General features: G+C 44.8%; 1 protein-coding gene across 1 annotated transcript; it reads left to right on the forward strand.

Moving 5' to 3' along the window:
• Positions 1-1150: 1150 nt before the first annotated feature.
• LOC135372609 (uncharacterized) lies at positions 1151-20386 on the forward strand. The gene is made up of 6 exons (XM_064606125.1): positions 1151-1288; positions 5753-5824; positions 6181-6310; positions 8006-8113; positions 10766-10798; positions 20023-20386. The coding sequence occupies exons 1-6, from the start codon at positions 1266-1268 to the stop codon at positions 20140-20142; spliced, it is 486 nt and encodes a 161-aa protein (XP_064462195.1). The 5' UTR covers positions 1151-1265; the 3' UTR covers positions 20143-20386.
• The last annotated feature ends 4583 nt before the right edge of the window (positions 20387-24969 follow it).

Consider the following 24969-nt stretch of genomic DNA (forward strand, 5'->3'; position numbering starts at 1 on the left):
AATACGGTGTCCGCTGTCACCCGGAGATTAATAGACATAGGTTAAAAAGCCCAGAGGAAATCCGAGACCAGTTGAGTGCGAACGTGCTGACATCTCCTCTTTCCAAGATTGCCACAGCGGAAGGCATGGTCCAAAGCAAAATTACACTGTTTAGTATTGCATAATAAACAGAGTGTGAATGCGATAACATCTGTGCTTTGTGAGATTGATACAGCAGAAGGCGTGGTCGAAAGCAAAATTACACAATATATTGCATTATAAACAAAAAAATCAACTCGGAAATGCTGTTCCATTTGCTCGATAGTACTCAGTTAACGGAATTTTCGATTTATGAATCCCTCGATTTATGAACGATTTTTCGGGGAACCGAGGGTGTTCATAAATTGAGGGTTGACTGTAAATGAAAATGGAATCTCCTCTCCAGCTTCCTGTTTCGGGTTCATTCCATTCCCGATTTGAAGCCGAATTTGACACAGGCGGGAGAAAGTCTGTGGTGTGAAAGCACGTGCCTCACGACGGGGGTCGCCGATATCTCAAACAGTGATTGTTGTTGTTCTTTGTCTCGTTTGACAGTGTTTGTACTTGTCTCGTCTCCATTGTCACATCACTCAAAACTTTTTGAACTTTTGAAACACTTAACACTCCAAGGCTATCGGGGGCTCTCGTCCTGAGCAACTTCCTTTCATATTTTCTTACGGATCCGCCAGAATCCTACCCACCAGACTTATGGTACGTATAAGCGGATATTATTCAGCAGGTATGACGTGCATCATTTTTTGCCAGATCGTTCTGAACTCTCCCTTTAAGCATCACAACATGCTGTTGTGTTTGGGAAAAACAAATCGAAACTATTTCATTCAGCTCACACACTGCTTTACTTGAATGTGCTAGTGGCCATCTTCGATTTCGTTCAGTTCCGAATTTCAATTTGAAATGCAAAAATGTTATCTAGAACTTGCCGAGTATGTTTGGGTCAGGCAAGATGTGTCTAGCGAAATGAATTGCTGGCAGAACTTTAGACTGCAACGGCTGTCTCTGCCGGAGCGTTCTAGTGCGGAAATTCGTGATGCTTCAATTGTGGTCGATCAACTGTGGTCGATAGAGTATCACGATATCTTCATTGTGTCCTTCATTGAGTCTTCATTGTTTCAATGTACTGACATCTTTCAGACTGGTACCACGAAAGAACAGGACCCTGTGGAGGACGCTTGGAGCCCAACATCTACTACGACGCTCCCTTTTCATATAAAGCTATTGTACAAGATATGTGGGCCACCACCCTGGTCAGGTACGTCGATCATGCGGGAATATCCAAATTCAACGGAGTATAAACTAAGTACACGCTATATAGATAACAGGGCACAGGAAAGCTTGTCCGCAGGGTCCATGACGAAGAAGCATGAGCTTATAGGCACAACTACAAGGACGCGACGTAAGAACACAACGCGAGCTTGTGTTGTGTAGTTACTTACATCCTTGTAGTTGGAGCTGTTTCGCTGTGAAAAACTTTTCTGAACGCAATGCGTGTGTTACGAATACGTATTCGTAACGCATGCATTGCGTTTGGGAAAGTTATTTCAACTTTGAACTCCAATTGCGAATGCAGTGGGAGTACGAACTGGTTCCTGAATAGGTTCATTTGATTTTCAGTCCAATAGGCGGCAAAAGCACAACTGGTCGACCAATTGGAACACCAGTTGGATGTACAATGGGAAGACCAACTGTTTTTGGAACGGGTCCAATTGGTGAAATGGGTGTGGAAAACACAACTGGTCGACAAACTGGATCCAAATGAAAATTTTCCAATTGGAACCATTACTTTTTTTCGACTGGGGTACGATTATCCGAACTGTACTACCACTGCTCCGGTAAGCCAAATATGATGCACCTCCTTGATTTCATCCCAAAGAATATAGCGTTTTTGAAACACAGCTGCTACACCCTTGTCTTGTGGCTTACACATTGAGACTTCTGGTATACACTGTCTTGAAACTTATGTTTGGTATGCGAAGGCGTTCCGTAATAATGCGATGACCAATTTTAGTATGCTAAGCGATTAGTTGTCTGAAGTCAAGACATGTACGTTACTCATAACATATGTCATGCTGCAGAGGTATGACCGTCCAAGAAGATATACAACAAGCAACGCTTGTCGTGTATTTTGTGGTCAGTATGGCATGACTGACGCTGCATGTGCTAACAGCGTGCCTGTGAATTTGTTGCTCCTGAACCAGCAGAACTTGAGGATCGAGTGTCGACGGGCTGAACGAGTCCCCGGACATCACTCGACGTTTTGTCAACCCTGTCAACATTGGACTAAGTACAGCAGGTCTTGTGGACGGACTTTTAGACTTAATGGGAAGCATATGTCTCAAGTGACGAGTCGGATTTTTTTTTATCGCACGAAGCAATCGGACCGCTGGAATGGAAAGGAGGTGCGGTGCCATGAACTCCTTGTGTTTCTAGTGAATATTGCCAAAATTGCGACTACGAAAGAGAAGCTGAATATGAATCGCTGAAACAAGGTGCAGTGCCATCAGAAAACGAAATGTGTCCACACCGGTGAAAGAACATTCACAATATACGGCGCAAAAGCGTGATTGCTTTGTGTTATTGGGGCTAACAAGGTCCGTGTGTTCCAAATGTTATCACATATTTCAGGATTGTGCAAATGGGTTAATTATCTTCTGGTCAGCTTGGAACCTTGCGGCCGCTTATGACACACAAGAGTGAGAGAGTAAAAAAGACAAAATACTAGCTACAGAAACTAGTCACAAGACTCAGGTGTGCACTTTTTATAAAAATACATCTCGCTCAGCATGATCTTTCACTCTCAGAAAAAAGAGAGTATGAGAAACTCTATTGGGGGTGTTCACGCTGGTCACATATGATGATGATGATGATGATTGGGATTTTTTTTGGCGCAGCGACAACGAAGGCTGGTCACATATGCCTCCCTTTGTGGTATTTGGTCTACTCCCCTCCTAAGGATGTTCTACTGACTCCCTTGATAAAGTAGTCCTCGACTCCCCTCCGTGAGGGTGTTCCCCTTTCCTGCATGTGCTTCCTTGACTGCCTAACAAGCACATCACAGAGAACACTAAGTACTCTTTCCTACCCTGTCATTAAGTGTTACTTCATTGGACTTCTTTTGTGCAGATACCGATCTGCGCTACACCGCGTTACAAAAACAGTACTGCCCCAAAACACGAACAACAGGCTACGGAACTACGGAAGCAGAACACTCCTCAGAAGCATTCATTGAGATTGCAGCACTATGCACTTTACAACCTGCCCCTAGAGCACAAAAGTCTTCTAACGGTGACGGACATACGCCTCATGAACTCGGACTGCATCTGCAGTAACTGGAAGGCTCTTAGCGTTGCAGAACACATATCCCTTTGTACCGGACGTTCCGTTTCTTAGTTCTTTAGAGAGTATTTCCACGGACATTTTCCCTCCAATGAAACGACCGATCCAAGTGTCAGTTACAATTAAAGAGAAAAGGATACATTGTAGAATATCTTTAAGAAACTTTATGAGCACAAGGAAACTTCCTTGTGCTCATATATTGTGCAGTACATATATAGGAAATAGGCACCAGCTTGCTCGTGAAATTCCAGAACCTGTTCCTCGGTGCGTAATGTTGGATACTTTCCAAGAATATCTGCCACAAACGGCTTTTTTGGTACAGCCAGGGCTTGCCAGGGCTTGCGAAATGTAAATGCCTTCTGCAGGAACACAACTACTTTCGCCAGGCGCCCACAGCTCCCCATAGAGCTCATAGTTTGAGATAATTCAGGCAACACTGGACCAATGAAAATACGTCGTGATGCCTAGCAGCCAGCCAATCAGCAGCCTCTCCGTTTGGCTCGCCTTTCGGCCGGCCCTGGCTACCATTGACTTCTGGCGCCCGTTATTCCAAAATAACTAAGGCATTTTTGACAGGCTAAATACATATTTATTGATGCAACGTATAGACTCAAATGTTGGACTCATATGTTCACCGTGCGTACAGGACGTTTCGTTCGTTGAATAGACTGCAACCAAACCAAGTTCGAACTTGCAAAGCACACACACAGTCTACTTCTGGAGGCGAGCGAAGTCCACGAGTGCGTGCGTTTCACAGATGATCATCTTCTCATACTGGCGATGCAGCGAAGGTCACACAGTCACGGGAAATACTTTTGTCGTTACGAACACTCTCTTCTTAGTCACTGTATTTGAAAATGCGACAGCGCTCTAAAGTGTTCCTCAGGCGTCAGCTCACCAAGCATTCCAGTTCCGACCCGGCTAGAATGTCCGTAGGTTGATACTTTATCGGAGATCAGTACATGGCCAGAGTCACTATAACTCACGAACAAACCCGCGAATACACTTCCTCTTTGGTTGTTGCGGTCAACCGACATCGGCGAGCCGCGGAGACGCAGCGACCTTGCTTGGAGCTGCCCGCCTGGCCGACTGCCCAGACTGTCCGCGAAAAGTGAGCTGTCAGATATTTCGAAACTTTGTCAACCAATCACGGAGCGCGCAACCTCCTTCGGCCAATGCGCATCCGTCATGATGCCTGACGATGTAATACCACGTGACTATGACGTGATTTTATTTTTCTACTGCCGCGAATGCGGGGAGCTACGGAGGCCTGCTTTCGCCATGCTACACACAGGCTTGTTCATCTCACACGCACACAGTTGTGTGCATGTGAGCAGCATATCACATGCACACAGTTGTGTGCATACAGAACACCTTATATACAGAATACACCGTAGAATACACCGTATATACAGAACACCTTTTTTATGCATTAGACATGCTGTTTTCACTATTAGCTACGGGCCGGCAGACGTTCTTGGCCATATGTTGCTCAACCGTCAAACTACAAATTACCTAAGAATCGTTAAAAAGCTACGAAGTTGTCCCAAACAGAACATCCGTTCCTTACGGTGACCTGATATTGTAGCCGTTTTGATTTTTAAAAAAAATTCCGTTCGGTAGATCGTCCATAAAAAAAAATTGTAGAGGAACACCTTTTTCTTTATTCTGTTCATTGCCCATCTTCGGAGACACGTCTTTCCTTCACCCCGAATATGAGAGGGCGAAGGAGCCTCATGCGTCGAGGTTGCCGTCACAGTGCCGCCTCATGCGTGGAAGATGGGCTTTATCTTGCAGAAACAAAACAAAGGCACCTGTATGGTGTGACGCTATCGAAACTGCCCGTATCTTGGGTTGCATTTTCTGTTTTCTTTTAATCTTTTTCCAGGACGCAACAGGCGACAGTGTGCTCTTTCTTCCTCTCGCATTGGGGGTGAAGGAATGACGGGTCCCCGAAGATGCGCAATTAGAAAATAAAGAAACAAACATGGTGTTCCTTCACGATTTTTTTGCCGGCGAACTACCAGACGGATGAAGTCTGTCTCGGCAGTTCGGAGAGAGTAAGAATTAGATTTGAACTAGAGAGTATAACAGAACTAAGTGAACGCGCATCAACGCACAGGTGGACGCATCATCACAGTATCATGTGCGCAGGAAGAAATCGAAAATATTTGAAAAGGAAGAAAAATGCACAAAAGTATTTCGCTGAGCTGAGCATTCCGGGATTGCCGTTGTTTCCAAGTCACTTTCTTCAGCAAGGTGATCTAAATATACGTGAAAGTATTGTACGCGTGCAGCAGTTGGAGATTGCCACATGTGCGCCACGAAGTCTCTGAGGCAGTGATTACACTCACATGACCATATGACTCTCGTTTTGCAGGATAGCGAAGGAGGATGTATGTGATATCAAACATCTTGAACAGTGCTACCAACATCTCATCCCTGCATATAAGTAAGGGTCATCTTTCATAATGGCTTCTCTCGTCGGATGAGTCGATAGCGTGCCCGTCCGCCGATTCCAAGATAGCGGATTCAAACCAAGCCGATGAAGGTGGTAACGTTTTTGGGCGGGTACAAATCGCTGAGGCACTCAGTCTTCCGCGACTGACATTAAATGTGCTGTGTCATGTGCCGAGATTTCGGATTCTGATGGATGTCACAAACGTCCAGTACTTTCGTCCATTAGACGTGCTCAGACATGTGGATGGGATTTACATGTTTATAGTACATCCCTGAAATATCCCGTGGATTAAAATGGATATCTATTAGACGTGCACAATATCTAGGACTACACGTGTTTATTTACAGGGAGGACTTGAATAGAAGCCTATGTCACACAACGAGAGACACGAAAAAGGCGCCTACATTTTCAGGAGTAGTGGGATTCCGCATAGATGAATTCTGTAAGACGAGCGCTACTATGCATGGAAGGAGAGCGGTAAGCATCACTACGTGAAAAAAATATCATATAATTGGTATCTTCGTATTGTTTAGATTATGGAAATGTAGACGAGGTCGTAGTTCGGCGAAGTAATACAGCGATTTTTTTTCCGATTCTTAGAATGGCTTTAAAGTTTTTTCCATGACAATACGTTGTTTTGCATTTTCCGGTAACCGCATTTCCAAGGAAATTGGTTCGCGCGTGACCAAAGAAGTGACGCAAGTGGCCAGTAGAATTGACGGCATTAACGTTTTTAATAGCGATCGATAGTATTAATGATTGATTAGTATTGTGCGAGCTCCAAGCGTCTCAGCAGCAGACTATTCGTGATGAGGTACTCTGGTACTACGGACGGACCGCTTCTTGATAGAACCAAAGAATAGATCCTACACTCAGGTTTAAGGAAACCCAATGTTGCAAACCTAGTGGAGTGGTTGCCAGGGTGTCCACCTTCACGTATGATTAGTGATACCTTACTGACACGATGAATACGCCACTCACAAAGCAAGTCGTCTACCTCAGGCGGATCCTTGACCTCGCAACCAGAGAAACAAAACTCCTGGCGTGTATACATTTTTTTCCTCAACTCAAGTATGTCAGTGCTATTTCGGTCTCAGCACTAAACGGTTCATTATTTACTACACCTGAAGGCACTTTAGGAAAAGCACGATTCATTTATATGGGAGTACTACCGGTTTCAGCTACAACACCGTTTCAGCTATATCAGCTGCAAGATGTGTCGTCTGTGTGCGTTTGATAGAAGCCCAGAAAGTGGAAAATACGAGGTCTCTGCTTAGATACCACGTTAGGAAACACGCGTGAAGCAAGACTAAGCGTGGCGTCATAGCATTGACAACATCATTTTGAGCTCATGTCGTTTTAGCGCTTCTCGACATATTCAGATTGGCTTCAAGCCAGAAGACGAACGTATTTTGCCAACGTCCACTATACGATGCTTCTTCCCAGACATAGTAGCAGATTTCCCCGCAGTTTAAGCCAATCACTCAGTGTGTAATAGTAGGTCGTCACCGCATCCTTGAAAGTGGTCAACAGTAGGAGACCTCATGTAGAAAACTGAGCGTTTAGTGCGAGATTATCGGGTGAATATAACTACCGAGGTCGAAAGACGCCCGGAACAGTGCACAAAAATAGTAAATGGACTGTTTACAAACGATCACGGGTGCGGCCACATTTATGGTCACGTCTGGGTTGACATTTGCTGTGACGTGCGACCAGGACGTGTCCTAAATGCATTGCCTTCTCCCAGCACGGTTTCGTCTATGGAGCAACGTTGGACGCTGCACCTGTGGCGTCGAGGCAGGCGAATTTCCTTGCGTGTTAGGCCGACTTCGGCGAGAACCGTCCTTATATCCATGCCGAAAGTAGAATACTCTTTTAAACTCCACACAACTGTGCCACATAAGCTGTCGAGTAAGAAAGACTCATAGCCGTAGGGATGATCAAATGTATTTCATTTCAGGCTTGATCCGACGCACGCGTCTGGCGTGAGGGGCTGCGTGATCTCCTGGCGCTAGTAAACTAAAAATAAAACGTTATAGTTCAGTCTAAACCAGGGCTCTGTAAAAATTCATCAAATGCTTTTGATTCTGAGCATTTTCAGTAATTTCATGTTGGATGTGTGACAATGATATGGTGAGTGATGAATACACATCTCGTCTGTCACCGTTCTAGGGCAAAGTCTCTACAGTGAGCGACTCATGTACCACGCAGTGTGGGATTTCGGGGTATGACATTATACACCACACCCGCTTCCTTGGTCCATGCAAGGCTCCGCAGACTGTAAGTGCACAGGGCTGAGTGAACACTACCTAGATGGATAAAGCCTGCTCAACCGTGGTCGTGGCGTGATAGTCAGAATAGTGTTTTCCGCAGCGGTAGCCAATCCAGATTGTGAAACACTAAAGTGATCTACGTCTCCACTGTTCTTTTCAAATTGGATTATGAATTTGCTGTGCACGGTTCACACGGCCGTCACAGTGGATCCAGTACAACGCAGAGGACTACGTTTAGTTAACGGAGATTTCAGAACTTCGCCAATACAAACGCTATACATGGAAACAAATCAGTGGTCCTTATAGAGCAACGCGGGTTTTACCTGGCTGCTTCATATGTATCAAGAATCAGGGTTCACCCCCAGAACCAAGCATATCAATGTGTGAAAGGTACACAATTCAGGTACTCAATTTCTTGAACAGGCCTTCAGCTGTGGCTTCTTTTAGCATTCTAACGTAACAAGCAGTTGATCACCATAGCTTTCCAGAGTACAACTCTATCATCCTTGAGTGAAGTAAAAAAAAAAATATCCGTGGCAGCGCCCTCCAAAATGGAACATGTACCTCTTCAGCTACAGCAAACGTGAAACTGTGAAATACAATACTGCAACAGGAATTTGAGGTGCTAAAGAATAGCTTTGGCGGCCATGTAGAGCTGTACACGGATGGTTCAAAGACCGAGGTATGGTCACTGGCACTGTTGTAAGGTCACGTCGTTTGAAGGTAACCATGTCTGTCTTCACAGCAAAGTGTATGCCATAATTTTAGCCCTTAATTATATCTTACAAAATCGTATCAGATCATCAGTCATATACACAGATTCTTTAAGTTGCTTACAGACTATCTGTGTCATTCATTGTCCATGGTGCAAAGAGGCTAGCACGCACTGTATCTAAAGGGGTTATCGGTTACTTTTCTGCTGGGTACACAGCCATCTTGGGATACCCGGAAATGGCCGATCGAGCAGCTCCTGCTGCCCTAAGAAACGACATAACGCCCTTCGACATTCCATCAAAAGGCTATGTTTAAAAAGCAGCAGACACTGGCAGAGCTTTTGGGACCAACTGACAAGGAGCACATTACACATTATAAAACCCAAGATACACTCCTCCATCTGCATCCAATCAACGGTATGAAGAGCTATCCTGTCGGCTCCGCCTGCGACACATCTATTTAACACACGGATATCTCTTACGGGAAGAAGACCCTCCCGAATGCAGTCACTGTGGGGAATAACTCAATCCCTCACATCCTCATTGTAAGCCTAGCATACCAGCATCTTTGTGAACATCATTTTCTTTCGTTCTATAGAAACTTCTTACCACTGTTCCCTGCGCTAACCCAAACACATCAAATCAAAGCTCTCAGCCGTCGTAACCACGGCATGAAGCACTAGCGTCTGCGAGCAGTCCAGGCGTACTAAATGGGAAAACTTAAAATAAAGTTCAAAACTGTCCCATATTTTTCTTGTGACTCATTTTGTGGAATGTGTTCTACTTTATATCTACACATTAGTCTCTACAGGTTCCAAGTTAGTTGCAATCATTTCGGAGTTACTGGATTCGTAAAAGGGCGAGCCGCAATCAGACGGGCTATATATGACCACGTAGAGAAGGGAGAGGAGGTAATAAGCAGACTTTCTGTAGCTAGGAGGCGTTGGCAGAGGCTGCAATAATGTGAAAATGTTGGAAGAGCGCAATACAGCGTAACCGGCGCGGATTCTTTCCCCGTGCCATTGTTATATGGCGTCTAGTTCCGCTGCACCGTTCTTGTCATTACCGATGCGACGAACACCATGCGCGGAACACGGGGATAGTATGTGATCAGTGTTTTCCTGCTGGGTCATAACAATCGTGCCGTTTGAACGAATCTGCTGCTGTCTTTTGGCTGTTGCCCTGTCAACTTTTCAGAGCGCTTTTAGAAAACAGAACACAAGACTTTTATGTGTTGCTTTACATACCAGAGAATAACGTTGGAACGGGTTGCACACTTGCAATAGAGAGCGATATTAGCGACACTTCCCTGTTAACGGCTCAAGCCTGGCAATATGGGGCCCCTATTGCCAAGTTTAATGCAATATGGGGAAAATCCTGGCAAAACCTTGGGGGGGAGGGGGGGTGCTGAGAACCGTTCTGGGCCATGCCGAACAGTGGGAACACATGTCAGAACGCTTTTTCAGTACAGTCCGGTGCACACAATACATCGACGCTGTGCCAGGATATTTTGAATGAATAACTACATACCCCAATTTAAGCAGGGTACATTTGCTCCTACGTGAACCCATATGCCAAGTTTTACATTAGGCGGGGTACTAGTGTGTAAAGATGTTGAAGCTCACTGTGTGAGATATGACGGCCATGGCCACGGCAGACACCTCCGTCAGTGAGACGTCTACAGATGACGTATCGTCATGCAGCGTTGGGTGACGTAGCGTAGCGTCCTAAAGGGAACAAATGCGATGGCCGATTTCCTATCTGTTCTCACATCAGGGGTTGGTGCCGAACTTTGTATGATTATGTATCCATCAAACTATGGGGCACAGAAAATGTTATTCTGTAAAACAAAAACATTTCCGTTTGTACCTTTCTGTGTGCTATGAACTGATGCAAATGTACGAGAGCGTCACAAAACTGATTAACATTTCGTTATTACCTTTCAGTCCGGAAAAGCATGCTTCGACGACGACCATGTGGTACGTGCACTTTCATCTTCTAATTGAACCACCAACTTTATTAGCTACGCTATGACCGGATAGATTGACAGAAAGCACCATAATCTTTCGTGAAAACTGGCTGCACCATTCGGCATTCCGTCAAACACTCTTCAATGCTTTATGGTGGCACTATAGGACATGGATGCCACAATATTAATCGAAGTGCCAAAAACAACGCAAAGGACGCACGCTTAGACACAGACACCTAGCTTCTTGATGTCTAGAGAGAAGTGCCTGTTTCATCTCCGATGACGCTGCTTGCAGCTCACGCACCCGTTTCAAGTGTCTTAGAAACGTCATCCCTTCCAAAGCTCGCTCTGTCCTTCAATCGCATACATTCAAAACATATCTAAATATAGAGGTGATGGATATGTAACACAACCCTTAGGATAGCCTAAAATGTCTTGCACTCGTGCGCTACCACGCTTCTGGCTGTGTTAAAAGCGGCTGTGCTACGCTAAAATGGCAAATACTCGTATAATTCGAGCCCTGACTTCGACCTGTTTTGGATCAAACTTCCAGGACGAGAGGGCACTTATCAAGAGAGTCACCACGTCGATAGTCACCACGTAGTTGATACTGAGACTGAGTTATTGAGTTTACTGAGACCAAGCTGATGGGATGATCTCACAATCACAACTTAGCAAGCAGACACTTCATGGACAGACCGCCGTTCTTTCCATCACCCCATTCAAGATACTGCAGGCACCTGTGAAAACAAACAGTAAATACATGAAACAAGTACACTGATGAACAATTTGTGCGCGTGCGTGTGACCACTGGCAGTTTCTAAAACAAGTGAACTACGTATGCACTATTTACACAAGAAATTTCAGCTCCAAAATTCTGCTATCCCAGGGAACGGGTTCACTGCAAAATTCGAAGTACGATTAATAAATGCATAATTAATGCGGCGGAATGCGCGTGTTCTCTTCTCTTGTTTTTTCGTTTATAGAGGACACGCCGTCCACCCACTACCACTACGCAGCGCTATCCACCTCTACCCACACCTATCCACCCCTAAGAATCACTATCAGTAACTGCAAAGCAACAACAAGGGCGGCAGCATTCTCCCCCCCCCCCCTGGCCTTGCTGCCGTAGAGAGGTATTCCCTCTACCATTATCCATCCAAACCTATACCCCCCCCCCCCCCATTGTGCTTGCACGGCATGCCGGTATTGAATAAGGAAGGGAGCGGAAAGGTTTTTCTCCGGCCCTTCACACATCAATGAGAGTGTCACGGTTTTCGAACTCGGGAATTGTAATGCTAAAGCATAAAAGATATTCTACTTTGTATGGTGTTGAAAGATAGAATAAATTAATTTGCACAGTAAGTGTGGATTTAGGTGTAGTTCCTTCGTAAGTCCCTCTTGATTCGCACTTAGTATTCCAATTTCTCTATTCTAACCTTGTGTTATTTTATCATTTCATTTATGAGTTATATATATTCGATTCTTTAACTTGACTAATCCCTTTTTAATACTCGAAATCAGTCCCAAACTTTCGACCACCTTAGCAATAGCAAAGTCGTATGACATCCGCGGTTCTCGGTTCTACGTTTGTGGCTGTAAGCAGGTCTGTCTCCAATCCACGTAGCACCTGTGTCGTGTTACTCTCGTTGGGGAGCCGAGTGCCGCGAGGATATTTATCGCATTAAGATGTCGGTTGCAACGCATACACAAAATCAGCAAGGACAATTACCTGAAGCTCTCCTAGGACATACTAAACATGGACAAAGAGGACCAAGTGGGGAAGAAAACTGTAACAAAACAAAAAAAGAAAAGAAACTAGCTCTGACTGCTTAGGATTGCTACGGTTGCGAGCCTTGCAGGAGACAACGATATTCCACGCTCCACTTTTCGCGGTACCCTCGCATTAAAGCTTCACTGCTGGTTTGAGACATCTGTTGTCTTCGTATTCTTTGTTGTTCAAATTCAACATAATCCACCTCTTTCATTAATATCCCTGGAACATGTCTACCTGGTCACGAACGTCATGAATATCCGGATATCCTTGTGATCCCACACTGTTAAAAAAGTGTGTTCTTTAACTCTTTTCCTTGCAGCATATATCCCTCGCTTTTGGATAGTACAATTACTCTCAATAAGGGAGTCTCCTCACAACCCGTAGGGAGTGGGGATACGCTCTAACGCCTTACTGGAGAGTAATATTGAAGAGTACAATCACTCTCAACAAATGAGTTACTTCCTTACTCCTTACTGGAGAGTAATATTACTCTCCGGTAAGGAGTAAGGAAGTAACTCATTTGTTGAGAGTGATTGTACTCTTCAAAAGTTAGTTATATATGTGACAAGAAAAAAGAGTTTACAGCATTTTTTAAGAGTGCAGTAAACAACACATGTTTCAGGTACGCCTACAGAATATCGCGCTCTTGCATTCCGATGTATAAGGCGCAGTTCATATATCCTGGGGAATTTCCTGGACTATCCACGAGACCAGGATATAAGCACTGATTGAACGTCGCTCGAATGTCACCGGGATGTCGTCTTAGATATACACATGCGTCGGACGTTTATAAAATTTCTTTTTTACTGTCAGTCTTATTTTTACAGAGTAGTATTTCGATGGCGCTGGGAGCAAGCAAAAATCTTGTGTGAGCTTCCAATATAGCGTGAATAAATAGTATTCGCGTGTTGCTCGCTTTGCAAAGCATTTACGTAGCATCCTTAAAGAAACAGATGAATGGCCTTACAGTTCTAGATAGCAGGTAATCGCAGTAGAGCTCACAGCCTGAATTGAAAACAGTATTTGACAGGAAATGACGCTGTCGGAATTGTTGACATACGTTGACTAGATGCAGGTGTAGCGACATTGCAAAGGCACATCCATCGTCGTCACCGCTACAAACGTCTTACGCCCTTGTATAATTACCGTGATTTTGCTGAAATGGTGTTTGAAACGTTACGTTTTATTTTGCGGTTACTACAATTTGGCATCGCGAAGCAGAAAATGAAATGATGACTCTTTACATCAGGTTTACAAGCAGATATTCAGTGCATCTTACAGTGACATTGCTAGATACGTTGTTTCGAGCAACGTGAATAGTCTACGGGAAGTTATTGAATGTAACGACGCATTGAGTAGTGCATTTCACACGCTTCAACGTCCGATCTTGCCGTGCTACTTCGGCATTTGGTATAGGTACCAATACGCATTTTCTGCATTTTCAGCCAATAGGGGGTGCACACGGGTAATATGGGGAATGTTGCAGACATTTTCACCATATTGGTTGACTCTTTGCAATATGATCTCATATTGCCGACATTTTCCCCATTACTGGCTCGCACTTGGCAATATGGAGCCCCTGTGTCAAGTTTCAGCCAATATGGGGAAAAATCCTGGCAACGCTTCGCCTTTGTGGGTCAATATTCTGTGCTACCTGAGGACCTTCGTGGGACCTTGGTTGCCTGCTGAGAACACACGCAATACATGCAACAACGCTTTTTCAGTGCAGCCTGGATGCTCAATATATTTGAGAAATACTAAGAAGCTGAGGCTGAATATAAAAATAATTAGAGGCTCAGCGAAACGTTCGAAAATGATCAGCAGAACCATCCACTACCGCCAGAACGCGGTCGAACAAGTTTGAATCTCGGTGGGTGGATGCCACATCCCAGACAGCCCCAACACTACCACAGCAACGCAACTGCCTCGACTAGCCTTGGCTATGAGCCTCGACTGAAGCGCACTGTGTCAAAATTGTAGCCAACGGAAGCTCCGGAGCAAGCGTTGCCGATTGTTTTCAGAATCTGCGCCTGCTTTCACCAGCTAAAAATACGCTACGCTCCCCCGGCTGCTTCAGTATGGCTTCCTGCGTCCGCCCACAGAGCCGTTCAGCTCCTTTGCTCCCTTTCGATCTTCCTCCCTGCCCTTTCCTTCTTACGTCTATTCCTATGATTTAGTTGGCCTTTATGAAAGCGACATTTTCAGTTATGTGGAGTGATTGTTACTGGGTAGTTTCATTTTAAATCGAACAACGTGTGAAAGTCGTATTTTTTAATTCGACCAGAAAAAATATATGTTAGAGGACAGTTCAAACGACGCAAATCGCGCCACGTGCGACGCTTGTGCGTGGAGTAGTTTCCGCGTAGGAGAGGGGGAAAGTCGGAGGCTGCTTGGGCGCGCTTTCTTCTGGACCGACTTTGACGGGATCTAGCACCGCTGACTTTACGTCTACGAACTGGAGGATTTTTGTGATTATAGGCTGCACCATAGACACTCTCGACAGCTACCCACAGAACTCTGAGAGCCACGGATTTTCTGTTAAAAAATGCCAAACTTGGCGTAAACGTTCAAAAAGGCCAAACTTTGTTACCAATTTTCGTCATGACGGAACGTCTGAGAACATCGAGCTTAGTGTCATTCGATAGGACGTTGAAAGAGCTTTCGTGCTGTATAGAATTCATTTTTCTCAGCCCAGTTGTTTCTATGTTATTAACTTGAGAATCACACATGGTAGGCGAAAATTGCCAATGTTGCATCTCAATTTTCTCAAAAATGTCATCTTCGATTTCTTTGATTATTTTTCAAAAGGTGGCGTCATGTCTGTACTTTAGACGTCAAGTGAGACAATCTTTTATTTTTGCCTGAGAGACGCGCAGCGATTTTTTTTTTGTCAGGCAGGGTGCACGAGGCTGCGGCCTTGCGCGACCCACCCACGAGCACGTGACCTTCAACCTCTTCTTTGCTATATGTGTCCCGTTGACGGAGAAATCAATGACCACACTGCGTGAGGTTGTTGTAGTGTCCCCGGAGCATCACTTTACGTTTACCCAATGGTCTCTCAGTTCCCTCAGGCTCATTCAAACCGTGGGAGAGTACATGAGTTGCCTGTTCGCCCTTGACGAGAAGCCCCAGTTCGACGAACATACCGACAAAGCAGTGAGAAGAAACGAAGCACTTCGTAGAGATCTTTATCCACTGGTAACATCTTAGCTTTTGTTTCAGGTTGCCGCCACTCCCTCAGGCAGTGTGAAAGGCACATCCTTTTCATTGGTAAAAGAACGAAAACCGAAAGTTTCGAAAAACGTAAAATGTGCCTATTGCGAGACCCCTGCAGGTGGTGGCTGCCACCATTGGATTAGCATCATCCGACAGCTTTAGACATGACCTTTCACATGATATAAAGTGACTGGGTTCAAGCGCATTCTTTGTCCGCCTAGTATCGCAAAACCACGAGTGGTACGCGAAAATTTTGCATGTTCGGTCTTAATTATTTCTAAAAAGCCGGAATATTTTTCACGATTTATACCACAGGGGCAGAATTATGCCGGTACTTTGCGATGCTGGTAAAGTACCTTTTCTCCTTTTGATTGAGACGTAGGGCTACCTTTCCGTGGAGCGATTTTTCCACACAATGGCGCTCTTCGAATGTTTACGAGCGCGTTTTGCGTCGTAGTCTGCTTTGTAATTTAATGCCCAGGTGTTGCATTATGTACTTATTTTGCACTTATGGTACGTATGTTTATTTTTTCCTTTGGAGACGCAGGGCAATACTTTCGTGGGCGACTTGAACTTGCTATTACGCACTTTCATGGGAGTCGCACGCACCACGTGTGCGTATACGCACTTGCGCATATTCACTATTCTCCCGCACATGTGCTGGAGGCAATGCACATACGCACGCTATGAGGCTGTCGTGCGAGTTCATATTAAGAAGGCAGAACTACGGCCACAGGGGACAGAAAGTTACAACACCTGAGAATACAAATTTGTGGTCGCGCAGTTGCAGACGCCTCTTAACTTGGGCGCAATAAGTGATAGTTCCGAAGGTGTGCATGCTCGCTTTAATTAGTTTTATGCTCCGTAGGGTTATTTCGGAACCACGACGGGTGGCACAAAACCCGTAAGGCCGCTGTGATGACAGTTGCTGCTCTCAAGTATAACACGTTCGCCCTCACCGAGATGTGTCAGTGTCACCGTGGGAATCAAAATTTCCGACAGAACAACGCACAACTAAAATCCCTCGTTTCCGGTAGCCGTAGGTACCTTAAACCCTCGGTGTGGTCTTCAGTAGTCCTTCTGGCATCCATGCGCTTGAACCCATTCACCTTATATCATGTGAAAGAACATGTGTAAAGCTATCGGATGATGCTAATCCAATGGTAGCAGCCACCACCTGCAGGGATCTCGCAATGGACACATTTTACGTTGTTCGAAACTTCCGTTCTTCGTTCTTTTACCGATGAAAAGGATGTGACTTTCACACTTCCTGGGGGAGTGGTGGCAACCTGAAACAAAAGCTAAGATGTTACCAGTGGATAAAGATCTCCACGAAGCGCTTCGTTTCTTCTCACTGCTTTGTCGGTATGTTCGTCGAACTGGGGCTTCTCGTCAAGGGCGCACAGGCAACTCATGTACTCTCCCACGGTTTGAATGAGCCTGAGGGAACTGAGAGACCATTGGGTAAACGTAAAGTGATGCTCCGGGGACACTACAACAAGCTCACGCAGTGTGGTCATTGATTTCTCCGTCAACGGGACACATATAGCAAAGGAGAGGTTGAAGGTCGCGTGCTCGTGGGTGGGGCGCGCAAGGCCGCAGCCTCGTGCACCCTGCCTGACAAAAGAAATCGCTGCGCGTCTCTCAGGCAAAAATAAAAGATTGTCTCACTTGACGTCTAAAGTACAGACGTGACGCCACCTTTCGAAAAATAATCAAAGAAATCGAAGATGGCATTTTTGAGAAAATTGAGATGCAACATTGGCAATTTTCGCCTACCATGTGTGATTCTCAAGTTAATAACACAGAAACAACTGGGCTGAGAAAAAATGAATTCTATACAGCAAGAAAGCTCTTTCAACGTCCTATCGAACGGCACTAAGCTGGATGTTCTCAGACGTTCCGTTATGAGGAAAATTAGTAACAAAGTTTGGCCTTTTTGAACGTTTACGCCAAGTTTGGCATTTTTAACAGAAAATCTGTGGCTCTCAGAGTTCCGTGGGTAACTGTCGACAGTGTCTATGGTGCAGCCTATAATCACAAAAAACCTCCAGTTCCTAGACATAAAATTAGCGGTGCTAGATCCCGTCAAAATCGGTCCAGAAGAAAGCGTGCTCAAGCAGCCTCAGACTTTCCCCCTCTCCTACGCGGAATCTACTACACGCACGAGCGTCGCACGTGGCGCGATTTGTGTCGTTTGAGCTGTCCTCTAAAATATATTTTTTCTGGGCGAATTAAAAAATACGACTTTCACACGTTGTTCGATTTAAAATGAAACTACCCTACTGAAAAGAATATTGTATGAGCATCATAAGCGTTGTCATCACTGCGTCTGAACTTTGATCGCTTTCATCGTTGCATCCATAAAAGCGAACGGCCAGGCCACGAGCGTTCATCAGCCGACATCGACGCATCGGCGCGCGACTCTTTAATTCGGCCCTTTACCAACCTGAACAACCTGCTAACAACGTCTTTAACTTCAATAAAAGTCGGCTATGGTAGCACGCCTCCTGCCCCACACCTCTATTCATCAATATCTGTTCTGGCCATCTGGACCGCCACTTTGCCATCACGCGACCAGCGGGGCGACACCGTCATCCAATTTTTGTGCATGACATGGCGTGATTGACAGGAACTCCATTCCGTTATGAGGCAAGATGGTTCCAGATTCAGTCGGGTCCGATTTCCTGCGGCATCTACTCTGCATCATTCAGTAGTGACAGTTGTGCTCATGTCCCTTTCGGAGCGTAATAGGATTTTCCCGAGCTTGTCTCCGAAGCTGTTCCTTACCTTGTACTTTTTTCGTCACCACGGAACACTGTCTAAGGCTGATTAGCGATTTATGCGAGTTTAACATGACGCATTTACGTCATTTGATAGCTTCGATCACCGATGATTGTGTTAGCAAGTTATTGTTCATTTTCAACATTAGTCTAACGCAGGTTCGGAGAACGCTTTGCCACTGAAGTCTCTCGAGAAACCGGTCGCTCTAACAGGACGAGCTCGTACTAACTATTACCGCCCTAAAGCCTTAATAAACGTCTATTTAGCCTTTCATAAAACGCCTGCTGATCCATACCTTTATTCATCAATATCAATATTGGCTAAATGGGAACATCATCTGGACTAGTGGCTACTAGCCACTCTTTCCGTTTTTGTCCCTCGAATATCCCCGCTTATTGTGTTCCTTACTGTTTTCGTTTTTTGGTAATTAAATATTGGTAACGATTTCCGTTCCTGCAGGAGATATTTCGTTTGTTTTAGTGTCTCAGCTCTTTCGGTGTCGGGTACCGTTCTCGTTGGTTTCCGATTTTGGTAAGATGATACAAATATATATATATATATATATATATATATATATATATATATGTTTCTGTTTCTGGTATTAGGAACGAAGCCATTATTGTTATGGTTGCGTGGCGTGAAACAGAAATGCTTCATATAGCCGCGGAGATACATATTGTATTCAAATAGTGTTGTGTTTCCACAATACACGAGGAAAAATAATTCGCTATCCAAATAGGTTGGACAACCTCGCATGCCTTCATTTTTGCCGAAAAAAAACAATTCGCGTGCCGATGCATTCATTCTAACGACTCAGCTGAAATGGCGACAGGTCTAAAGTTGAATAACTCTCTTACGATTCATGTTGTTGGACCACGACCTGGATCCGGACACAGGTGTTCCATCTATGTACTTCCATGTTACGATCTGTTTAATGAACGGAACAACACAGCGCAGCAACCATCGAGACAAAGAAAGAACCACACAACATAGGCGCTGAGTAACAGCTGAAATTTATGCTATGCACCGCAGGAAAAGAAAAGGGAAATGGGAGGGGAAGAAGGGAATACAAGCACAGTGGCTACACATGAGACGCGTTTAGATAAGCAATCTCCCGTAGCTGAAGTTCAGTGCAAAGTGCACTGACACGGCTTTTTTTGTGTGTGTCACGGATCATGAGAGCTTCGAATAACGCTCTGGTGCGCTGACACTTCTATCTGGCGAAAACCCGAGTGCTCACTAACAGAGGCCAGTAGCCACATGCTCCTCAGTGTAGCGCAAAACTGCTTGCTGCCCCTGATTCCAGAGAAGTAGCATGTTAAATAAGCCTATCATTAACGCACCTCCCCGTCTGGCTTACCCATGAATTGTCACAAGTCAACGGAATGTCATCAAAGTACAAAATCGCTCAGCTTTCTGTTCTAAACAACCGTCCGTTTCTCCTTTTCTTCCTACAGCTGTGCTTCTTCGACCGATGTGGAAGGAAATACAGCGAAATAAAGGCGCTGGCCCGTCGTAACTGGAACCTACCAGACAGCTATTACGACGAAGATGCTGCCTGTGCAAAATATTCTTGAGGTGGCGCTCATCTGCTCAAGATTACCTGGTCGTGTCGTGCACATTACTTCGATTCGACTAAGCGACTGCTGCCGCTGTCTTGTTTTCAATATTCCCTGCATTGAGACACTGTTGCAGAACTGCTCAGAATTGTGAACTATGTGATTCTATAACACATTGATGCTCCTTTGCCACTTGTGTGTGTAATTGTTGAAACTGTGCTACAAGAGCTATAACGTGAGCTTGCGTAAAGTAGGATGCAACTGGAAACAAGGCTGATCCGAGTGCCGTCAAAGTACTTTCCGAATGGTTTTAAATTTGGTTTGCGGATGCCATCGCGAACGACGGCACAGAGATAAGCACGACACATTACTCATTAAATAAATGCAGTAATGGAATGCCAAATAGTTCCACTATACCACCATGCAATAACACTTGTACACATGGTACGGTTGAGTTAGGTTAAAGGGAGACTGCGCAGGGATTCGAAAAAAAGAAAAACAGAAACGTGAGCGAACACGAAGCACCTCCTCTATGCCGAATACAACAAACCCATTCGTTTTGCGCTGGTAGTTGGTAAATGATGACACTAGCACACCCAGACCGAAATGGGAAGAGCAAAAGAAAAAAATAATAGTTCCATACTACGATGGTTCGTCTGGAGCAGGATACTATGACGTCACCCACCAGCATTGTCGTCCGCTTGCAAACCTTCGTTCTCCCCTGATGACGTCTATGCAAAGCATTGCAGGCGTGTACCCCTGGATTGAAGCCAGGCACGCGATCTTTGACAGCACGCGATTGCCGCACATAAAGCGTTTTTTTTTTTTTTTTTTCATATGTGGCTATTTTGGGTGTAGGGTTTTTTTCAAAGCAGCTTGCTTGTCCGGATAGTGAGCTATGTCATTCGCCAGCAAGTATTTGTACTCAAGCCGGGTGACACCCGGGGCTGTGACGCTACCTACTCCATGTGCGCTGCCAAGGAAAGACACCGGAAATTAACAGCACATGTGATCTCTCAGACGCGGTGGCCGCTCATTTTTATCAGTGGGGCCATTTACAGCAATCCAGCAAACATGCACACCATATGCGTAGCAGAAGAAAGCGAATAGGTGATTTGCCTCGTGCACCTACTTCCATCAAGGGACTGTATCAGTAGACTGAATGCGCTAGATCGCGGTTTTACTAGTGGATTAGTTCTGCGTGCCGATAAGAGGTACCCTTCATAAACGTATTGAGTGGTTCACTGCGCATTTTTTTCTTGCCCCGAGCTTTTTGCTTGGTCACGGAGGGCAAAAAATATAAGTGTCCCACCTGCCTACGTCCATGCATAGATTACGAACCGTGCATTTGTTCATTTGGGTCTGTGTGTGTCAGAGTCGAACCTAATCCGAAACGAACACTATTACTAACCGTTACCTTTGGCCGAGTCGGAACTGAACCAAAAATACCAGTAACCGGTTCAAAATACCGTTCATACGGAACCAAGGGCGGGGCTTTGCATGTTGTCCATGAACATGAAAACACATTTTTTATTGTCTTTTTCTTTTAATTACTGCAATGACCCGCTTCGGTTGGAGATTTTTCTCTAAAAGACGTCCATTGAAGGTGCCAAAAGGGGTAGTTGCCACATCAATAGTGACGGCGCCCTGCTTTAGAATGTTTTGGGATGAAACTCATTTGAATTTTTATTTAAATAATGACTGCCTCCCATTCATTCAGCGCTGCTTGTAGGAGGTGTTGGATATACACTTAACATAACACATGTATAGTTACATAACAACATGACTATAAATATATATAAATACAGATATAAAAGCAAAGTTCTTCGATTCTGCAACGGTTCGTGAAACATCCGAGATATTGCAGATAACAACGTTTATCTTTCGGCATGGAAAGAGTTGATGCCAACCACCGCTATGAACGATTTCTGTCAACTATCAACACATTTTACCTGGTCATGCTTAGCCTTCATAGACATAGGTTGTCAGCGGTTGAGCACTTTGTTTAAGATGGGATAATGTGCCAGTTGTTCCTGCGGTAAATATGGTGATAGTTATTCATATATATTCAGATATGTTATCATACTGGTGATCAAAAATATGCGGAGGCTACAGTCAGATAATCCATCTTCCTTAAATGCGTGAGGTAAGGATGATGAACTGCCAACGTCCCCACGCAGACTGAAAAACATCGAAGTTGGCTTGGTAAACGTTATCCCTGTTATTGAAGCTCACGCATCCCGACTTTAAAGTGTTGGTTGAGATAACATACAGATAATGCCCAGAAAACACATTTCAGAGACTGCATCTATATGTGGCATTGGCGGGGCTCTCTAGCCTGTTCAACACAGCGCATGCAAGAAGGATGAAGTATATGCTCTCGGGCTAACGGCCAGACAAGCTGTCACGTGACGATTAGCTCGCCGGAAATTCGTGAGAGGCGATTCAATCGCTCGCTATCGAGACTCATGTGGAACCATCTAGTAGCGAGAGTACCATCCTTCGCTCAGCACACCATAGCCCTATAGCTTCACAGCGGCGCTCGCTTCGTAATTCATAAATATTGAATAAAATCTGCGCAGTTTTGGAACGAGATATTTCCGATATACCACATCCTTTGTTGTGATTTGTGCCGGAGGACAGGCGACAAGGCGAGGACAGACGGCAGAGGAGAAGGAGAATGTATGCGTCCACGACATAAGTCATCAAATGATGCAGTGCCGCGCATTTTGGTATTTCACATCTGCCGCTCAACGTAAGCAACTACGAAAGAAAGCCACCCTGGCAACAATGTTTTAAGCTTAGCTGTGGAAACCTAGCGTAGTATTTACTCTATATGATGCAGTTGCCTTGCAATACACGTTCGATATCAGAGTTGATGACGGCTGCCCAGGCAGCACATGGTGGGATAATAGATGGCTATTTGATGCCTAACCTTAGACATCTGGGATAACTATAGAATGCGTAAGGCTAGACCTAATGTCAAGTAGACGTTCACTAGCATAGCAGTAGACGTGCTAATGTAACAGTAATAGCCGCCTAACCTTAGACATTGAATGTCTACGTACGTAGACATGATTTACCCTTTTCTGGACATGGTGCCTAAAATTAGTCATGGCTCTTAGACATGCATTAGCACTGTAGTTAGACTGAAGTTAGCACTGAAGACTTAGATCTGTTTTATACCTCCATTTCAGAAGTAGGTCTAGGATTAGACCTTTGTTATACCTCACTTTTGCTACCCTTATCCGTAGTTTAGACGTCTTGTCTATCGTACCCCCGTGCATATTAATGTGAATTTTCTGTCTGTGTATAACCCCTTGTGAGTACTTCAGTCGGAGAGCACGCATTCTGTAACGAATTTATTTCAACCAAAAACTGTACACAAAGTATGCAAAACTCAACGATGAAAGAGCCACTGAAAAGGTTAGCCAGCTGTAGGGATCGAACCCACATCTTCTGGATTGCCGGTCCAGGGCTCTACCAATTGAGCTAAGCAAACACGCCTCACCAGCGACTTTCGGGATGCGTCATCTGAAGGGACGACAAACCAGCCACTCACTCTCACTCCTCTCGCTCTTACATTTTTGCTCACTCATACACACATTCATACGACGGTACGACGGATTTCTTAGGCAATTTGAGGCTTTGTTTGTATCTGTCCCTTCTATGTTGTTCCAGCCTCAGAACATCAGTTTATCTCTTGTTCAACAGGTGCCGCTTGCGTCGATTTCCGTCGTATGAATGTGTGTATGAGTGAGCAAAAATGTAAGAGTGAGAGGATGGTGAGTGAGAGTGAGTGGCTGGTTTGTCGTCCCTTCAGATGACGCATCCCGAAAGTCGCTGGTGAGGCGTGTTAGCTTAGCTCAATTGGTAGAGCCCTGGACCGGCAATCCAGAAGATGTGGGTTCGATCCCTACAGCTGGCTAACCTTTTCAGTGACTTTCATCTTTCACCGTTGACTTCTTAGGCAATTTGAGGCTTTGTTTGTATCTGTCCCTTCTATGTTGTTCCAGCCTCAGAACATCAGTTTATCTCATGCAAAACTAGTCACAGCGGTAAACCCTTCAGATCTGTTTGTTACAAGCACAAATATTATGCAAAAATGTGATGAGCTTCGGTGGTTAAGGACACGCTAATCTACCCATTTGTAGTGTCACTTGCTTGAAAGTACTGGCAGGAAGCACCACTGGTCCTGAAGCCACAAACTGGTGTGGATCCTCAAAAAATTGCGGTAATTGTAGAATAAGCATTCCCTCTGGTACCCCTGGTTCTCCGCCTCGAGGACACTGCTACCTAGACAAACCTGTTAAACAACCCAGGCAGCACATGGTGGGATAGTAGACGTCTAGAACGAAACTTTGTGGCTAAGGCTACGTGTAGATGTCTTACAGACGTCTAACAGCCTATACGTTATTTAGACTAGACCTCTACAGGAAGCCGTTTACTAGACATCGATCAGACATTGTTCTCAGACATAATTTCTGAACGCACAGTAGAAGTCTAATTTTTGATGTCTAATTACTGGCTAATTGTAGACCATATCGAAAAACACCTGTATATGGCCACACGTATACGGATGACGTTTTAAACTTCCATGCCTTGATCTATAGGGCCAACATGGCGCCGTGCGTAGCCTTATCACACAGGCGATGTAGGACCTACCTGAAGCAATACAGAATTCGATAGTGGTCAGATATCTCAAGTGAAACATGTTTAATCCCATATCACGCTACAGAGCACATCCAAAACCATAAGGTGTTTTTTCACACCCTGCATAAATACCAATGGGGACAATCTAGGCCCATGTGAGATAAAGCGATCGGGTGTATATGTCCATCGTTT

Source organism: Ornithodoros turicata, unplaced genomic scaffold (assembly GCF_037126465.1).
Source record: "Ornithodoros turicata isolate Travis unplaced genomic scaffold, ASM3712646v1 Chromosome154, whole genome shotgun sequence".
Lineage (NCBI taxonomy): Eukaryota > Metazoa > Arthropoda > Arachnida > Ixodida > Argasidae > Ornithodoros > Ornithodoros turicata.

Coding starts and splice junctions, on each gene's coding strand:
- LOC135372609 (XM_064606125.1), top strand. CDS start 1,266: ATGTGGGCCACCACCCTGGTCAG. Junction 8,114..10,765: donor CATGCAAGGCTCCGCAGACT/GTAAGTGCACAG, acceptor ATTACCTTTCAG/TCCGGAAAAGCATGCTTCGA. Junction 10,799..20,022: donor GCTTCGACGACGACCATGTG/GTACGTGCACTT, acceptor TTCTTCCTACAG/CTGTGCTTCTTCGACCGATG.